This window comes from Nuphar pumila, chromosome 2, assembly GCF_984573655.1.
Source record: "Nuphar pumila chromosome 2, dmNupPumi1.hap1.1, whole genome shotgun sequence".
Lineage (NCBI taxonomy): Eukaryota > Viridiplantae > Streptophyta > Magnoliopsida > Nymphaeales > Nymphaeaceae > Nuphar > Nuphar pumila.
In genome coordinates this window covers 7,484,996-7,504,787 of record NC_143250.1, presented here as the reverse complement: position 1 = coordinate 7,504,787, position 19,792 = coordinate 7,484,996, and the positions used below count along the sequence as shown (strand labels likewise).

Below are 19,792 nucleotides of genomic sequence, written 5' to 3'. Positions count from 1 at the left end.
TGAATTTTTAAGCCTTGAATATTTATGAGAATTTTAAATCATTGATTTTCAATCCTTCTAAAAATCTACCCAAGCATCGGTATTAGACGATCCAAGAGTCAATTCTTATAAAATCAAGCATGTAGAATGCAAAATTTGAGAAAAATATGAAAAAAAAACAAAAGCCCTTTGTGATGCTTGTAAGTACCGATATATATATATATAGGTGATCTTTATTAAATGAAATGTACAATGAAGCATATTATTTTTAGTTATTCACAGTTTTGCATGAAAGATATATGATAAAGATTTTATATTCCATATCATTAATGTCAATTAGAAGGTACTACAAAACAATTATTTTCCAATAGCGACTTAACTTGTGATGGATACATAGGTCTGCCCACCAAAAACGACTTGTGGGGAGTTGAAGATAAGCTACTTTAAGAGGCAAGGGCCCCAACAAAGCTTGTAAAAAATCGTGGTTGTTAAGTGTCACTATTGGTCAAAAGTTTATTCAAGCAAGATTCCACTAGGTTGAGTGAATATGATCACTGAATTGAACTTCAATGGGGGCCTAGTTAGGTTCCTAGAGCATCAAACCATAGTAGATAAGAGATACTAAGCTCCAAAAATTAATGTTTCTCTACCAGACATAGTTACCAACTTAGTGACAAACGATTTTACCGGGTATGGGTTTTCTTATAGTGCACCCTATTAGACCTCAGTCCGGACCCGATACCATACCCAAAAATCTGGTCCAAGTCTGGTTCTACCTGGGTCCGAACTAAACCCGACCAGTTGACACCCCTACTCACAAGAGAGTACACATATGATCATTATTTTAATATTTTTAATAATACATTCATATTTTTTACTGTTATCAAAAATATTTTTTATTGATTAAAATTTTAAAAATTATATTATATTTTTATCCTATTTTTCAAATTCCATTTCGCACTTACTAGTCAACTCACGTCACGTGTCCTCATGGGCAAACTATCATATCATAAACAAGGGTGGCAGGGTTTGGATCACAAAAGTTATCTACTTACTATCTTGCTTCAAATCAATGTTGTGGTGCTGATCTTATCTTATCGGCAGGAAATCTATAGCCCCTGAATTGGTTATTTTATAATAAATATAAAAATACTTAAAATCATTTTTAATATTATTTTAATAACTTTAACACATGTTACATTCTGATTGACATGTAATATTTTTTAACCGATTCAAAATGGTTCGCTTAAGTATTGGTATCGTCTGATTCACCTAAATAGTTGGCAAAACAATACAGGGCCGATATTATCCATAGTGCCAAATATCGTGAGATTTATGAAAATCTCGTGATAATATTGCATGAAATTATCTGAAAGTTAAAAACCACAATTTCTCACTGTATTTTCAAAGTATCATGACTTTTTGGCAAAACATAAATATCACAATTTAAACAAGATATTTACATTTTAAACGGCTATTTATCATGAAATTTTTTTGTGGTTTTTACTTTTAAATATTTTATTTATATTTTCTTATAAAAATATGTTTTATATTTATTTTTTTATCAAGATTTAGTCCAAAAAAAGGGAGATTTAAAAAAAATAAAAAACTTACGAGTTTTTTATTACCGAAAAAAAATGTGTTTTAAACTTTTGTCACTATGCCGATATCCATACTGACAATATTGCTTCAAATAACAAAAAGAATAATAATAATTATAATAGTAATTTTCCAAGTACAATTATTATTATTATTTTTAAGAAAACTACTTTTTGACTTTTGTGGTGCCACCGTCTAGAAGGTCGAAACCGAAGAGCAGCACCGTGGTCAATATGCCTCTGACCACAACGAATCTTCTTCTTCTCTCACCCAACCACATCTGTCAGTTCTCGCACCAACTTTCCGGTTTTCACGTCACAGCCAACGTGTGCATACTAAACAACCACTTGGTGGGTCCACACCACGTGGGTGGGAGCTGCAACGTGGAGCCCACTCCACCAAGTCGAACCACACCCCAGTCGTCAGAGACAACATCTGCTCGTGTGGGCGCGCTCTGGTAATTTTGCTCCCATAGGCATCACCCTACCAACCACCACGTGTGGGTTGGCTGGGTCTAAAGCATTCTAATAGAGCAAGCTGACCGGATATTGTCAGATATCCGATCCAAGCACCACATGCTATTTCCCGATTCGGATCCTTGACGTAGGATTTAGATATGCATGCAGATCTGTTAAATCATAATAGGATTGGGATCAATATTTTAAGTCAGGTCTAGTTCAGATAAAGTCAAAACCCAATCGGGTTTTTTTAGATGTACATAGCTTGCTGTTTTACATTTTTATACTACCACTTGCGTGTTAGATTCAGATTCAACCTTACCTCATTGGATCTGATTTGGGTCTGAATTTCTACTCTTCTACTGTTTACATTCAAGATCTGGATTCAGATTTTTGTACTCTTTACATTTCAGATTAGGGTCTACAACGAGAACAATCCAGCCTGAATCCGGTCAGTTTACACCCCTACTTTTGTACTTCTCTCTCTCTATATATATATTCCTATAAATATATATATATATATATATATATATATATATATATATATATATATATATATATATATATATATATATATTTATAGGAAAATGGGTCCCTGCTAAACCACTTGCTAAATGATTTTTTGGGGTTTTTTTCATTTTATTTTTAAATTCTGACCGTACAGATGTGATATACTTGATTTTAAAGGGATCAGCTCTTGAAGGGTTTGATTCCAACACATTGGTGGGTTTTTATAAAGTTTGAAAAATCAATGATCCAAAATTTTTGTAAAATTTTGAGGCTCCAAACATCATTTTTTTTATCGAAAACACATGATCAAGGTGTGGATGCTTAGTAAATCGACCATGCCCAACACATTTATGAGAATGAAACAGCATAAAAAGTGCCGGAGAAGCCTGAAAAACCCATTTAGCACGCCGTTTAGCACAGACCCATTATTATATATATATATATATATATATATATATATATATATATATATAAAAGAACTGAACATATTAGGCTTCATTTCTTGTTCTGCCTCATAGGTTTTAAGTGTTTTATAATAGATTTGGACCATTAGATGTATTGGGCATGCTCGATTTAGTGAGAATCGACTCTTGAATCATAATTTTTTTGACAAAAAAACATGTTTTTCTGAGCCAAAAAAAAATTAGTACCTATATAGCCATTGATTTTGGATCACTTAAAAACCTATATACAGGTCAGATTCCAGCAATCTAAAACCCGGTTTCCACTAAATAAAACCTATAGATCACATTTATGATATTAGACACGAGAAAAAAATACTTGAAACCATGATTTTTGAAGGAGCCTAACGAGACCTAATGGAAAAAACCTAAAAAACTCATTATATATATATATATATATATATATATATATATATATATATATATATATATATATAAAGAAACTACCTCAGTCAGTGACTTAAGCGCAATGGCTTTGCCTGCCGTACTTAATGTTGCTGTCCTGGCGTTTTATGGGCTTACCTTTGCCTTCAGAGTAAAACTTTCTTTTTATATATGGTAAACAGCACTAGTAATTTTTTTTTTGACGATTCAATTGGAGAGCAAGACAAAGGACCTGAAATATTGATTAGATCTCTAACCAAGACAAAAATATTATGCAGTACAAATTAACTTAGGTGGACCACCACCTCCACCAAAACAAAATAAAAAAACCCCAATGTAAAGTATAAAGTAGTTTAGGGGTGGTCATCGGGCCGGATAATCTGCCGGGTACCCACCCTATCATGGGTCAGGCCTGGGATGAAAAATTCAGTCTCAGCCCAATTAAACTCAGGCCTAGCCCAACTAAGTAATCAGGCTAGAAATACGCCGGGTCGTTATGTAAAATACACATGGTCCGACAGGCTTAGCACATTAACTGGGTCAGGTCAAAAAGGGCCCTGCCAAAGCTTGACCTGGGCCTAGCTATAATCGTGCCGGGATGGGCCAGCCTGATGGCCACTCTTAGTCTAGATATTATTGTTGATATTGGAAGAAAAGGTCAAAGGTTCTTGCCCTACCACTTTTTTCCTAAACCAAAAACCATGTGGAGATGAAAACTTTCACGTGAGTAAAAAATCTTGTATATCACATTTAGAAACAATTACAACTTTATATGTGAACAGCATTGATATAATCTCATGATTTATGGGATATAGAAAATAACAAAACAAAAATAACAAGATAAAATTTGTTACAGCTGTTACACAACATCGACTTTGGCTGAGTAGAGAACTTTTCAAAATCGATCCGCAAATCCAGCAAATCTCATCTTCAACTTACTAGATTTCAGTTGGCACGATTTAAGCAAGACTTATCATACCAATTTTCTAATATTATCAACTTACTATTTTGAAATGTAACGTGCCAACTTTTTCCACTATAATATCAAGTTGGAGCATGTAGATTTAATATGCCCAACTTGCTGACTAAAAATTTGAATTACTCATTTCCAATGATTTTGGTTAAGATATCAACCCTTTGATGTTTGATTGGAACCAACTTAGTACACAGAGTGTCATTTTGAATTTTCTTTCGAATAAAATGGCAATCAACTCGATATGTTTAGTTTACTCATGAAAAGCTAGATTGACTGCTATGTGTAAGGCAAATTGGTTATCATAATATAAGTGAGCACGAAGAAAATCAAAATCTTTTAATAGATATTTTAACCATGTGATCTCAGTTGTTGTGGTTGCCATTGATCAATATTTTATTTTTACGAAAAATGGGATATGATGACTTGCTTTTTAGTTTTTCAAGAGATTGGACTTTGTCTAAGAAAACTATAAAATTCAGTGGTGGATCGTTTGTTGAATGGACAACTGGCCCAATCAGAGTTTGAGTAGCATAAAAGTTAAAAGGGTACTTCATGAGCCGAGTAAGATTCATTGCCCCGGTGTGCTCTTGAGATAACGAAGAAGTTATATGGCCGTCTCTTAATGAGGTTGGTGAGGTTTATGCATAAACTGACTCATAATATTTAACGAATAAGTAATGTCAGGACGAGTGATGGTGAGATAAATGAGTCGTCCCACACGCCTTCTATATGAAGTTGGATATTTTAGAATTGCTTCACTATAATCCAGTTTCAATCTTTGTTTCATAGGGACATCACTAAGATGTGAACTTAGGTAACCTCTATCTTTCAAAATTTGTAAAGCCTGTTTTCTTTAATTTAAGAAAATTCCTTCATTTGATCATTTGATCTGGATACTTAGTATGAAAACATTGATGAAGAAATCAATTTAGCTTTTCTATTATCGCATTGTCATTTCTAGTGACAATGATGTCATCAACGTACACAAGGACAAAGGTGCACTTGTCTCCATTTATAGAGTAGTCAGTAAAGGATGGAGTAAAATCTACATATTTAAGAGCTTAGGAAAATTTTGCAAACGGCTTGTTTAAGCTTATAGAGTGATTTATTGAGGCAATATGTTCTCCCTTAGTGGAATATCCTGTTCATGTAATTTTTTTCATTCAAGTTGCCATGTAAAAAAACATTATTCACTTCAAGTTGATGCAAGGGCCAATCAAGATTTTATTATCTTTGCCCTTGCTTTTTCAAGACATCATATTTAATTTCATCATATTTTTATAAGGAGAAGGTTATTGCTCATCACCTTGCCCTTGCTTTCAAGCCAGTGGTGGAAGAAGATTTAATCTCATACATTCTTATTAGTTTCCCAAATTCTGAATATAGGGCTTTCAAGTCATCTATTGTCATTCGTAAAGAGGAGTTCTCTCAAGACGAATTGGACGGGTTATTACTTACTCATGAGCTTCCAGTTAACATTGTTGAGCCTAGTGAATCAATAAGTCCATCTGCAAATTTTTTGAATAAGCAATCAAACTGATGAAGTGGATACCAAAATGAAAATCAATCAGGTAAAAAAAAAAACACAAATTATTATTAGAATAGGTGGCAAAATAGTTGACGTAGTGGTCAGTCCAATCAAGTAAGGCAACCACAAATTTTTTGTTTTCAAAACCAAAATAATTTGGTATGTCAAGCATGTGGGAAGTATCTTGCTGCTCTGATAAAGCTTGGTACCTTGATTCGGGTGCCACACATCATATTACTATAGAGTTGAACAATTTATCCCTACACAACGATTATGAAGGAGGTGATGATGTCTTACTCGACAATGGAACATGTTTAAAAATCAATCACATAGGCTCTTTTGTTTTTCATTCATCAGGTTCTAAGTTTTCCATAAAAAATATTTTACAAGTTTCGTAAATCACTCGAAACTTATTATAAATAGTCTATACCAATATAAATATTATATTTAAAACACAATATTTATGTTTAAAAAAATCTATTTTTAACTTTCATGTAACTATCTTGATATTTTAGAGAGATTTGTCACACTAATCACCTGACTTAAAACCCATTGGACCTAGATAAAGGAATATCACAGCTAAACCTAAAGGGTTCAACATGAATTAAAAATCCTGGATTCTATCACATGGGGCTTCACCATGGTGCCAAACTGGCCCATAGCATAGGGCTACCAATGAATCGGCTATGGATCCCATCAAGGCATATCCACACAGTCGCACAATTGGGGATCAAGATAAGCTCAAGGATCATGTTAGTTTCAAGGATAAAGATGAGCATAAATATATCATCCAAATCAAGGATCAAGATGACCTCAAAATCAAGGAAACCAAAATATATGATTCTTGTAAATCTATTGATAAGGAAAATGATAGGACTGCCATCTATGTTGAATTGGTGCCTCCTATATTTTTTTATGTGAACTGTAAATAATATTTAAATAAGTTGAATGGAGAAGGGTAAACTCAGTGTGCGAGGTCTCCCAACATTTGTTGACGTAGATTCCTATTGGAATCAAATCACGTTAATTCTAGTGAGATAATCTCTCTCTCTTTTACCTTAATTTGGTATTAGAGCACATTTGGCCGGTGTCCATTGAGACCCTGTCCAACACCATCAAAACCAATAACAGTGGTGCCTCATATGGAGGCATTGGTACAATGGTTGCATCACCCTTCTCCCGCATGTTAACCATTCCGAACAACCTTCAGTTGTTTGATGACAACTTCTAATTCTAGGAGTCGCAATTTATAGAGTAGTCAGTAAAGGATGGAGTAAAATCTACATATTTAAGAGCTTAGGAAAATTTTGCAAACAACTGCTTGTTTAAGCTTATAGAGTGATTTATTGAGGCAATATGTTCTCCCTTGGTGGAATATCCTGTTCATGTAAATTTTTTCATTCAAGTTGCCATGTAAAAAAACATTATTCACGTCAAGTTGATGCAAGGGCCAATCAAGAATAGAAGCAAGAGCAAGTAGATATCACTGTAGTGACACAAGTTTAAAACGGCAATTTCTCGGCAATGAATTTTTCAGGAGAACTTTTGGAATATTTTTTGAGTTTTTTTCGGCAAAATCTCGAGAAAAAAATTAAAAAATCAAATAAATTCTCAAAAAAATCTAAAAAAAAAAAAACTAATTTAATTTTACATGCAAAAAAGTATAAAATCTATTTTCAATCCTGTATGCATTGCACAAACACCCACATTTTGCATACATACAAACAAAGAAATCCTCAACATACAAATCTGAATCAAACCCAACCCTAACATGATTGTGGCTTTGCCTTCCCATTTCCAAATCACCCAGTTTACCAACCGCATTAAGAACATTAGCCATGTTCATCTCTTTATAAAATCTCAACCCTCTGTCCTCTCCTCATACCCACTCTGAACAAACCCACCAATCACAGTGTTCCAAGACACCACATTCCTCTCCGGCATTGCAACAAACAATTGGTGGGCATTGTCTTTTGAAGCATGCATTAACAATGTCATTCCATGAATAAACATTTCGCTGGGGAATTCCCTCAAACACTTTGTGGGCATTGCCCAAATCACCAGATTTTGCAAAGAACTCTAAGAGTATGCTGCATAGGAATGTATCACCAGATTTTGAATGTGTGCGTGGAGAGAGAGAGAGAGAGAGAGAGAGAGAGAGAGAGAGAGAGAGAGAGAGAGATGAACCTGGCTGTGGCAGTTGGGTTGTCGTCTCTCGGTGCTCTCACAGGCAGAGCTGCACAACATAGGTTGTTTGTGTTTTTCGCAAACAAGTGGGGACTCACCTAAGGTTTCAAGCTTAAGAACCATGAAAAAAAAAACAAAGTGTGACAAACAATATCGCGAGATTTAGTAAATCTCACGATAATATCGCGAGATTTAGTAAATCTCACGATAATATCGCGAGATTTTGTCACAAAACAAAAATCTCGCGAGATTTTGTAAATCTTGATAGATTTAACAGTTACAGTTTAAAACGTTTGCAGTTTATATCACATTTTTTTCGCGAGATTTTCATAAATATCGCGATATTTGTCACCATGGGTATCACATGGTAACAAGTTTTGCAATGGGGGCACAGGTATCATAATAATCTAATCCTTCATGCTGGGTATTTCTCTTTGCAATCAAACACGCCTTATACCTTTCAATGGATCCATTAAAGCGATATTTGATTTTGTATACTCATTTTGAACAGATGGACTTCTTTCCTTCAAATAATTTGAGAAGGGTCCATGTGTTATTCTCCTCTAAGGCCTTAATGTCAACTGCCATAGCTTCTCTCCACTGGTCATCCCTCATGGCCGATTGAAAATCCCGTTGTTTATCATGAGATGAAATGAAAACAAAGAAACTAAAATGCTCTTTCGAAAATCGAGAGAATGATAGATAATGACAGAAGGGATGGCTGATTCCTTTCGGTCTTGGATTTCTGGCATGGGCATAGAGTGCAACATAGGATCATTGATAATTTTCAAGGTATGCAGGTTTGGTTCGATTTTAGTTTGATTGTCTGAGTTGGTTTTGAGTTGAGAAGTGATATGATTTTGTTCAGGATGTAAGGTAGAATCATTCTCAGTTTGGATTGGTTCAGGGGATCCGGTTTGATTAGTGGATGGCGGGTTGGTGTAAATGGTCTCGGGTTCATTCGGTTGTGCTTGAATTTGGACCTCATGGTTCTCTATAACCGGTTTGAGAGAGGATTCATTCAAGCATAATTTGAAAGGCTTTTGCGATTTCCAGCAAGTGTATGTTTTCTTTCAATAAGGGTTCTGACCCCTTATTTGGGTCCTGCTCTGGTTGCGCACTTTTGATTAGCTAGTTTGATTTCATAATGGTTTGTGGAACTCAGCTTACTTGACCCTAACTTTTGGTGCATTGCTTTCTATGGCCCTGTACCTTCATCTAAAAGCAGCATGATGAGACTCTAGAGCTCTGTGCAGCACATCTTTATTTTGAAAACATGAACCTAAGATTTATTTGGGTAAACAAGTAATGAATTGTTTTTTTTGGGAAATCTTTATCTGAATTGTCTTTAATATGTCTCTTGGTTCACAAAAGAAATGTCTGGAAGTTGGTTAATAAGTCAAACATCAAATTCGCAGAGCTTGAGAATATCATTTCTTTACATATACGTGTGTTTGCTCATTCTGCTTCTCTATAAAGCGGATGGCTTCTCTGTGAATTCCTATTCAAGTAATACTTTGCATTGTTTTTTTGTGGAGATTTTAAATTGTTGCAGCAATTTTAGAGGCTTATATTTCTGTTTACATTGCTCTTTGTTATTTCATTGGTTATTTCATATTAATGACGTATTTCCATATGTTAATCAGTTCTTTCCATTTATTTTTTTTGTGTACTGCTTGCTAGTTCATTGGTTGTGGTTTTGTTGATGCTGTTAACTTCATTACTGATTGCAAATCGTCAAGGTTTAAGCTTTCTACTGTCATTGTTGCTAAAGGCTGTGTTATATATATACACTTGTTTGTCTGTATAGAGTTTGGAGTATCTCCTTTTGCCAAGTGTCTTCTAGAAGGACTGAAATATTGATAAAAATCTTTGAGGGCTAAGTCTGCTTCATTTGGAAAATGGCAGGCAGAAGCTATTATAATTAAGGGCCACATGATGATCTTAGTGGCGTTTTGGAGGCAGTGGATCAGCGGAGAAACAATGTCAATTTCTTCAGCTCTAACAAAAGCTTCAAGAATAATGATGGTGTTCTTAACCGAGCAAATGGTTTGCTAGCTAAAGCCTTGCAGAAGCTTGAAGAGGAGTTCAAGCAACTGGTGTCTTCTAATAGGTGTGTTTAACTGCTTATTTACTAAAAATGAGTTTCAGGTTGATATTTTTTGGTATTTATGTCTTGTTTCAGATTAGCTTTTGCTTATTGAAAACTGAAGGATGGACATTCCTACTAATCTATTATTTCTACATGAGCTCTTAGATTTGTCAATCAATCCCCAGCCTTGTTCTGGACTGTTCAGATGTTATTCATAAGAAAAGCACTACTTGGATAGTGTTTGTGAATATTTAATTTTGTTGATCCTGTAGCTCAGTTGGTTAGAGTGTTGGTTAAATTTTAAGCCAAAGGTCATGGGTTTGAATCCCTTAAGACCATTCCATAGCTCTGGGCAATATTTAATTTTGTCGGTCCTATGGCATCACTGCTTTTCTGGTTGGTTGATTGTCTGTTTCGTCTTCCATTGTCATGTGTGTTTTTGTTTTTGTTTTCCTTTATCTTTTCTTGTGCTTTTCTTTTTCCTGCTTTGGATTGATGTCTTGATGTTTCGCATTGTATTGAATGAACTTCTTATTTTGAGAAATTCACATTTGGCTTTTATTTCTCAATTTCTCTTTCTTGTTCAATTTCTGCAACTGCATATATGAACATACCCACTCACATATGAATTGGAGATGAGGTGACAAGTGAGGAATGGTTCAACAAACCTGTGTGTGTGTTTCAAATCTGTCTGCGGGTTGGAGGCCTCTGCTCTATATCCTCAACAGTGGGACCCAGTTGGATCACCTAGAGGGATCCCTTGTTTCTCACCTAAACAATTTCTGATATGCCCAGATCATATTCTGCAATAGTCTGATATGCCCAGGTTATATTCTGCAATAGTTTGTTCAAAGACTGCTGTTGGAAATTGTGTTTTTACAGTTGAACAGAGCCTGTAAGAGCTTCATATCTTCTAATAGGAACAAAAAAAACGGTATGTGGGCTGGTGAGTTTCACTCTCATCAAAGGAACTGCTAGGAATCCATATATATAAACATGTATTACTATAGTTTAGAATATTACTATAATATAAATATATTATAAAACAAAATATAATATTGTAATTCATTCAAAAAAATTACTTGATGTAGTGGTCAGGCGGATCGCTCGTGAACCCCGCAAGAATAGGCACCCTAGAGCCGCTACGAAACTAGAAAATTACGAAAAGCAGGAAATTGACAGAAAAATAAGAAAAATAGCTAAAAATATTTCATATTTCATTCATCTCCCTAACTTTCTCCTCTCTACAATGAATATTTATAATGAAAAGAGAAAAACCCTAGGAACCTTAATCTTAATATTGATCTAAGATAGATCCAATCTGAAACCATAACCCAAACACAACCCAATAATCAATATGGATTTGAGATAGATCCTATATGAAATAAAATCCAAAACAAAATCCTAAACTAAGATCCAAATTAAATAAATACAAGAAAACCAAATAACCAAAATTAATTCAACTGGAACCTTTATGGAACTTGGTCTTCTGTTCTACTCCTGCATTATTCTTTCCAGGTTGGAGAAGACATGCCCTCAAGTCTAGATCTCGCTTGTCAATTTCACCTTGTGGGTTATCAGCCCACAATATGGAACTGGGTTTCAAAGATGCTCTACAAATTGAACGAATCAAGCAGAATCTTCTAAGAAATGCACACTAAAATTAAGAACATTCTTTCCAAACCAACCAAAGTCACATGAAATGCCTCCAAAATAAAACGGTTTCAATAGATCAGGCGCATATGATTGTGTCAAAATCTAGATCCACTATGAAGGAACCTCATCCATAGCTAATTGTTAAAACTCATATTGATCCAACTACAGTTTGGATCTTGACTAGTTTTGGGTATAGATGGGTTTTGGAGAGGTTCAATTTGGATGCTAGGCATGGCTTGAGGTGGCTCAATTTTGAACTAGATCTAATTGGGTTTGAGCATGACAAAATTGAGAATGGATATGAAAAAAATTATGGGATTGGACTTGGTAGGCTTTGTTTAGATTAAATTTGGGTTTATCCATGAATGGGTCAATGGATTCTATAATAGGCTTTGGGAGATCCAATAAAATGAGTTTGGATTCATTATGATATTTTGAATTCAAATCTTCTTTAATTGGATCTAGGTCTTTGGGTAAGTTGTGGATAGGTTCTAACGGAAGCTTGTTTAAATTAGATTCTGAGTTGGTTTTACCTATTTGAGCTTGGGTAAAAGTTCTAGAAACGAACTTGGTTTGCATCAAATGATGCATCTCTCCCCAATTATGAACTTGTCTCAAACCTTGGTTCTCACGATTTTTTTGTAACTCATTCCACCATACTTCAGTTGATCCTTGAAGTCATGTTGCTGCCAACAGAACCATGCGATGTTCTGAATCATGATGGTACCCGAAGTAGAACCACATCATATGGATCCAATCAAAGAATATCTTTGTATTCAATGGACCATGAAACTGTGAAAGTTTCCCTTTGAATTTGTAGGTGTTGGATCTTGGTGGAGGTGGATACTAGAACTTGTTTTAGGTTATTGAGAGGAGTTCGGGTGTAACTTAGGTTCAAATTTTGGGTTTGGTTTTGGGTATGACTAGATTGGATTGTGGACAGGACTTGGATTTGGTGTGGGTATGAAAGTTTTGGAGCACTACCCAGTTTCAATGAGATTGGGTTGGATGGTTATGGTTAGGCTTGGGTTTGATATGAATAATTATTTGGGTTTGGGTTTTTGTGGTCTAGATAACGAGTTTTGGTTAAAATCTGGTTTGATCGCGACCAAATTGGGTACATGATAAGTAGATTAGGGTACGATGAAGACTGGATTGAGTTTGGAGGATAATAGGTCTGGTCTTAACCCGATCTAACTCTAAAAAATAGTTGGGTCTGGATTTAATCCCATCCAAAACCAAGCTGGATCTCTGTTCGGGCCCGATTAGGCCAAGTCTGGGTAGGTTCCACATGACTGGGACCAAAATATGGGATTTGGGTCTAACCCGAGTGAAAACCCAGACTAGACACATTCTCAGGAGGGATTATCTAGGTCGAACTCGTCCCAGACCCGTTGGAACCGGATCTAGGGCATATAAAATATGGGATTTTGTATCGTCATCTAGATTGGATTTTATATTTATTAAATAAAACTTTTTTCGGGTTGGGGCATATATTTGGATCAAGAAATCCTTTTACATGTAAAACACACATTTTAGCACCTTTTCTGTACTGAATTCACTATTGACATATAAAAGCACTGACTACGTTCCAATATAGCTCATTAAATCTAGTTCATATCCAGATACATGCGAACATATGTTTTTGTGAATAATATGAAAACATTCCTACAATAATATGTACAGTTTCGAATATGATATTACTCGCAAGGACATCGATCATTTGCTTAAGGCCCGACTTGTGAAAGTCACCAAGTTGTTGGTATGTCATGAGTCCTTAACTCACGAGCAGGGTGGTCAACAGGTCGGGTTTGGTTTGGACCCAGGTGAAACCAGACATGGATCAGATTTTTGAGTATGGTATCGGGTTTAGATCTGAGTTTAATCGAATCCACTACAAGAAAAATCATACCTGACCTGATAAGAACTACATGAGCCAAACTCGGACCATACCCTTTAAAAAGCATATTTTTATCATTTTTATATTGAAAAATTGTCTTAATCGGAACTCGGGTCAGGTATAAAATTTCACAAACTATACCTGGATCTATGTATTAATTGAACCTTCAAGTATGGACCCTTGAGAGTCTTAATCGGGTCTTCTTATATATCTCCATACCCGGACTCTATAGGGTTTGGTCCTAGTAAACCATGCCCATTGACACCCCCTACTCATAAGGAAAATCCCTTGCCATAAGGCCCAAGTTAAGTGACAAACAAGGGCCCCACTTGTTTGGTAGAAACCGTTAGTGTACATAGCAATGAGTTGGGACGTTGCAAGTTCAAAACCCCAGTTTGCCTATAATAAAAAAAGGTCAAAGTTGAGTGTACTCTACAGTGACTAAGGAAGACCTCAGGGTTTTACCAACCAGAGGCCTGCTAAACTACTGCTGATAATTGTGGGTTATCCTTGACCGTTTAAAAAAAATGAATATGATATTTATTTTGTGTTTTTCAATCACTTGGTCAAATTTCATGGGTTTCAAGCCGAGCTTGAACAACCTTTGCCAAGGATCGCCTCGAGTTGAGTACATTTAATTTTAAAAGGTTTAAATTTTTTTAAAATTCATATAAAATGCTTTTTGAAAAAGAGAAAAACCGTGGGATTTAAACCCATACCACTTTCAAGGATGAACATTGACTTACCCATTAAGGTAAGATGTCTCTTAGTGACTATATTATGAACAAAATAGATATATAAAATCTATTTTTTTTTATATAGCTATATGAGTCCAGCTTAATCGGGCTTACTGAGCTTATCGGAACTGGACTGCCAGATCAAACTCGGCTCGCGTTTACGTGTACCGAGCCTGAATCTTTGTTAAAGCTTGGCTCATTTATTTTTTCGAATCGAATTCAAAGCGATCCTAAACGGGTCAAGCTCGTTGTGCATCCCTACTCCAGTTCTGTTATGGAAACAAAATCTATTATATTATACACATTAACTTCCCACTTAGTGGGTCATTATGAAACTAACTGCAGAGATCAAGAGGTGATGTTCATATTACAATATCATGCAGGGGTCATAAAAGGTCGAGATTTTATTGGGCTTTTGTCTTTAAAAACATTTGACATTATCCGTTTGTACAAGGGTTCCCCCTAATAACTAAGACGACAGACCCTAGTTTTCTAATCCTCTTTATTGTCACATAAACTTGGTTTGCTGCTAGGGCCCATATAGATCAAGAGGTATTAATTTAGGTCAATTTCAATCATGTCTCCATCAATGGTGTGGTTGATTGTGATGTAATTTTGGATTTAGTAAACAAGATCAACCAAATCGTTTAAAATAAGTTATTGGTTTACTTCTACATATTGTTCACAAAATATATTGAGCAGCTTGATTAGAGTTTTTGGTAGACGTCACGTTGACCGGGTAGTCATATTTCTATATATAAGATATATATATATATATATATATATATATATATATATATATATATATATATAGAGAGAGAGAGAGAGAGAGAGAGAGAGAGAGAGAGAGAGAGAGAGCTGAGTACCACCCAGGTGACTAGATGCCAGTGGACGCATGTTGACAGTTCATCGCAAGGACGATGGGCGCGCTCAGTGCACACATTCTTGTTAAAGGAGAATTTACTTTTACTGGCGCTTTTAGAGCAGCTAAAGGCCTTTTTTACTTTTAGTGCATGTGTCATCCATTGCGGCATGGATGGTACAGGCGGGCATAGAAAGTGGTAAGCAGCCCCATGTGGCAGAACAGCGGATCAAAAACATTCAGAACAACAGCCACCCCATGTGGCAGAGGAATTCGATCGCATGATCCAAGTGTCAATTTTTAGCAAATCAATCGTTTCTAGTTAATCAATCTTACTGAACACATCTTTGGGGTCTGGAATTTCGAAAAAAAAACACTGAAAAAACACTATCATGTTCAACTTAATAGGTATTATATTTTGTAGGTTTTCATTTCATATATATGTGTGTGTGGGGGGGGGGGGGGGGGGGGGGGTGGGGATGAAAACCTCCTCAATGGTAAGCCTCTCAAACCTCATGTATTCAGCATGATTGATTTACTATAAATTGACACTTAGATCGTGAATTTTGGATAAAAAAAATAGTATTTGGAGTCTCAAAAATTTTATGAAAATTGTACACCATTGATTTTAAAACTTATAAAAACCTATCCATACGTCTTAATCAAATGCTCCAAGATCTTATAAAAACAAGCATATAGATCACATAGGTAAAACATCAAAAATCTAATAAAAGGTTCATTGTGAAGGTTTGAAAGGGTTTTCCATTAGGGAGGTTTTCATTTCCATATATATACAATTCAATTACTGATAGTGATTGGTTCTTGTCACTTTGTTTTCTCATAAAATGTGATGGGTTTGTCTTGAGCAAGGCAGGCGGCCAAAGAGTTTTAATAACTTGGGGTTGGTGGTGGCCTCGTAAGGGTTTGAGTTCTGTAGGTGACCCCACCCAGAGATTACCTGCTTTGGCTGAGAACTTGGACATAAAAAAAACTTGCGGTGGGTTGGGCCATACCGTAGAGTGTCAATCTCTCTCGAACCCCACAACATGACGGGGAGTTTCGCCGCGATACATATCAGAAAAAAAGCAAAAAGCCTTCAACTTTTGGAATCCCAAAGGTCAACTTTCGAACTGTGGCATGATCCATTTTATCTTGCACCTCCGTAATAGTATTTATACTTGTAAATGAAACAAACATTATAAACTCTTTGGGATAACAAACATTATAAACTCTTTAGTGCCAAAAGAAAAGAAAGCAGGAAATACAAGTACCAAAACTCTCAAGTATTTGAGTCTATGGAGTGAGCCATCTTCCTGAAGACAGCTGCATTCTCAGGGAGAAGAGTCACAATTACGTCGACGCCGTTTCGCCACCTGTCGGTGAACCCCCCTTTCTCTCGCGGCGGCGCCGGAGCGAGTATGACGAGGCCTTCCATGGGTATCCAGGAGGGCATGAATGAACAGGGTGCGCCTCCCCCCATGTCCACTTGGTGAAACTGGAAGCCCAACCAGCTATCAACCTCCAAGTCTGGGGAGAGAGTATTGCTGACTAATTCTTCACTTACTGAAGGGTACAATTCCTTGTCTTTGTTCAATTCCCCAAAGTCGATGAATGACTGGAAGTAGTTGCTTCCAATCTTGCCGACTGCCTCATTGATCAACTTTGCACCATAGCCTAGACCCCCCTGTTCGAAATTTAGCAAAGACAAGGAAATTATAAATATATGGTAGTCAAGAGAAGGTAAAACTAGGAGAGTGAGTTTTATTTTTTTTTTATTTTTATAAAATTATCGTTAAAAATATGATCTACATACATGGAAATTGGCTCTGGGATTATCCGACTATAACATGTAAGCACGATTTTATGAGTTTTGAAAAAACTGTGTTTTACAATGTGCAATATTTTATGGGCTCATAAAATTTTGTGTGGGCCGAGCACTTTATGAAGTACTCGGGCCAGACCACCTAACCATGCCTCTTGCTTAATCCGTCTACTTTTTATATCTTATGACTCAAATTGGTAGCAGAAGTTCCCCCCTAAGTAGGTAATCTCTGGGTGGGGTCACTGACACCAAGCACTCAGAACCCACCAGTGAAAGGCACCCACACACCTGGTGGAAGTGAAACCTGTGACTGGGACTAAGGGGTTAGCACCATCTCCCTAGGCCCGCTACCACTGGTGACACAAGAAACTTGACAAGTTCATGAACTTCAAACACTTTATAATCACATTAAACACAACCAAGTTCATGAACTCCAAAGTTCTTTTGTGCCAGTATAGCCTTATGATTACTTCATATCATAGCAACCATTGTCTAACTACCCTTACCTGCACCAGATCCTTCACCTTAGCAGTTGGAAAGGCAGTTAGTACCAAATTCCCAAAGTACGCGCCGGGGACCCCCAATCTCGGCCTTCCATTAATGGACACTCTCGCGCTCGTAACGACCTCGTCTCCGAGACTGCGAGCAACGGTGACTTTCTTCCACAGGTGAGACAGCAGGCACTCAAAGGTGCTGTGCTTCGACCCCGGCCTATCCTTGAGCTTCTGAAGGAACTCATATGTGTAATGCACAGCTACATTTTCAATAGCCTCCTCAAAGAAGTTGGGCTCACCTGGGGGTGAGATACCAAACTCCATTTGTTCATGTGGGAATTCAGGCATGGGAGGGTCTCTGGGTCTCAGTAGTGATTGGTGATCGTGTGTAGGTTCAGGCTTAACCTCTTTCCCTAGGACCAACTGGGACCAGGAGGCCAGAAAGTTGCTTATTGACTGGCCATCAGCAACCCTATGGTTTGCACTAAGTCCAAGGATTAGGCCACCACAACTGAACCTATTGAGCTGGATCATGAGAAGTGGGTTGGACTCCTCTGTGTGAAGATGAAGAAGGCCTAGGTCTGGGCCGTGCTCCAGTGGAAGAAAGTCATGAATGCTCCCATCTACCGACTTCTCGGAGACAGGTGCTCCGGCGCCATCGTCGAGAACAACGACGGGGGATTGGTCTGATAATTTCCCAGCTAGAACTGGGTAATAAGTGAGAGCCTTTGCAAGAGCAAGCTTGAGCTCGGCGTTACTGGCTGTAGGGGTGTCATAGACTAGGACTATTGCTACGTGAAGGTCTGAGTTTGCTCTATCAAAGATGGAGAGTGGCATTTCTCCTTGAAGCCTTGTTTCTGGCTTCACCCATTCGGAGCTTAGGTGTTTCACTTCCATGGCCACCATTGCTGTACCAACTACTACTCTTGGCTTTGGCTTTTCATTTTGCACATTCACCTATATATACTTTTCAGTGTGTATTGTAGAGAGAGAGAAAGAGAGAGTATGAGCTCACGGGGTAGGTGAGTGGGCCCCACGTTAAGGGTGATTACAAAACACCGGTTGCCTCCAATTTTGTGAAATTCTATATCTGGATACAAAACAGTGAAAGTGAAAGCTGTAGGACATGGAAGGTTAGCTTCAATCTCAAGGCTTGAACAAATTGAGCTTGAGCTTCAGTGATATGCTTAGTTGCCAGGTCTTCGATCCCAGATGCGGTTTCTTTTCTTATAAATAAATAAATAAATAATTTGATCAATTTGGATTTGGTCTTTAGAGTTGTGGAAAGGGTAAGATTGCGCTACCAACTATTTGAGATTGTTAATTCAGAATTTCAGATAGAATTGGCATGTTTTTCACAGTATTAGTTAGCATTAGTTTTATTGTAATAATGATGATGCAAGGGTCAGGACAATCCCACACTCTACCCTTTTCCTTTTCCTTGCCCCTCGACTTGAAATACGCTAACGTAATATGCATGTAAGGTTGAAAATGAAGCAGGTACATACAGATAAAGAAAATGATTTCATATCCCAAAATTGAATTTTCAAAATTAAATGTTCTTCGTGCTACCGACAAAGTTTTTCAACTTTTCATATTCGGAACCTTGTGAACCTTTTTGCTAAAACCAAAAAACCCACCAAATCAAATAAATCAAATTACTTTATAGAGAATAAATTAAGTTATTTAGGATAAGGCCCACCAAAAATATTTAATAAAAAAAATATAAAGGTGTAATTTTCAGTTTGGTTTCACTCATCCCTTATGTCATCCCTAATCTTAGTACCCTTCTTAATCTTATGATGAAAGTTGTTCTGATCAAATCTAACCTCCAGTGTTGTCGATTTAATAAGAATAGCAGATTTTTGATGATTTAAATATCAATCCTAAATGAATACTAAATGAATGACCTAAATCACATCTATGGAGTCCGATTTCCGATTTGATCAAAACAACTTTCATCATAAGATAGGGATGATATAGGAGATTAGAATCATCTTGTGTATTTTGGAGTATCCCTAGGGGTGAAAGAACAATGGATGGGTTGTACGCCATTGGATAACAAATTTTTTTAATTATTTTATTATCAGGTTTTTGCCTGATATGTAATGAATAAGGAAGAGTATGAAAAAGGGCTTTTCGGTAAA

The 19,792-nt window shown here is 36.6% G+C and overlaps 1 protein-coding gene across 1 annotated transcript; it reads right to left on the bottom strand.

Annotated features, from left to right (window-relative positions):
• Nucleotides 1–16,608: 16,608 nt before the first annotated feature.
• Nucleotides 16,609–18,551, bottom strand: LOC149844622 (tryptamine hydroxycinnamoyltransferase 1-like). Its single transcript, XM_089985673.1, has 2 exons — nucleotides 17,658–18,551; nucleotides 16,609–17,013 (listed from the first exon to the last, which is right to left on the bottom strand). The coding sequence occupies exons 1-2, from the start codon at nucleotides 18,549–18,551 to the stop codon at nucleotides 16,609–16,611; spliced, it is 1,299 nt and encodes a 432-aa protein (XP_089841799.1).
• Nucleotides 18,552–19,792: the final 1,241 nt, after the last annotated feature.

Excerpts from the sequence above, each read along its gene's own strand:
- LOC149844622 (XM_089985673.1), bottom strand. The coding sequence starts at position 18,551 with ATGGTGGCCATGGAAGTGAAACACCTAAGCTCCGAATGGGTGAAGCCA. Across the intron at positions 17,014-17,657 it reads AGGTGAAGGATCTGGTGCAG|GGGGGTCTAGGCTATGGTGC; the intron begins GTAAGGGTAGTT and ends AATTTCGAACAG.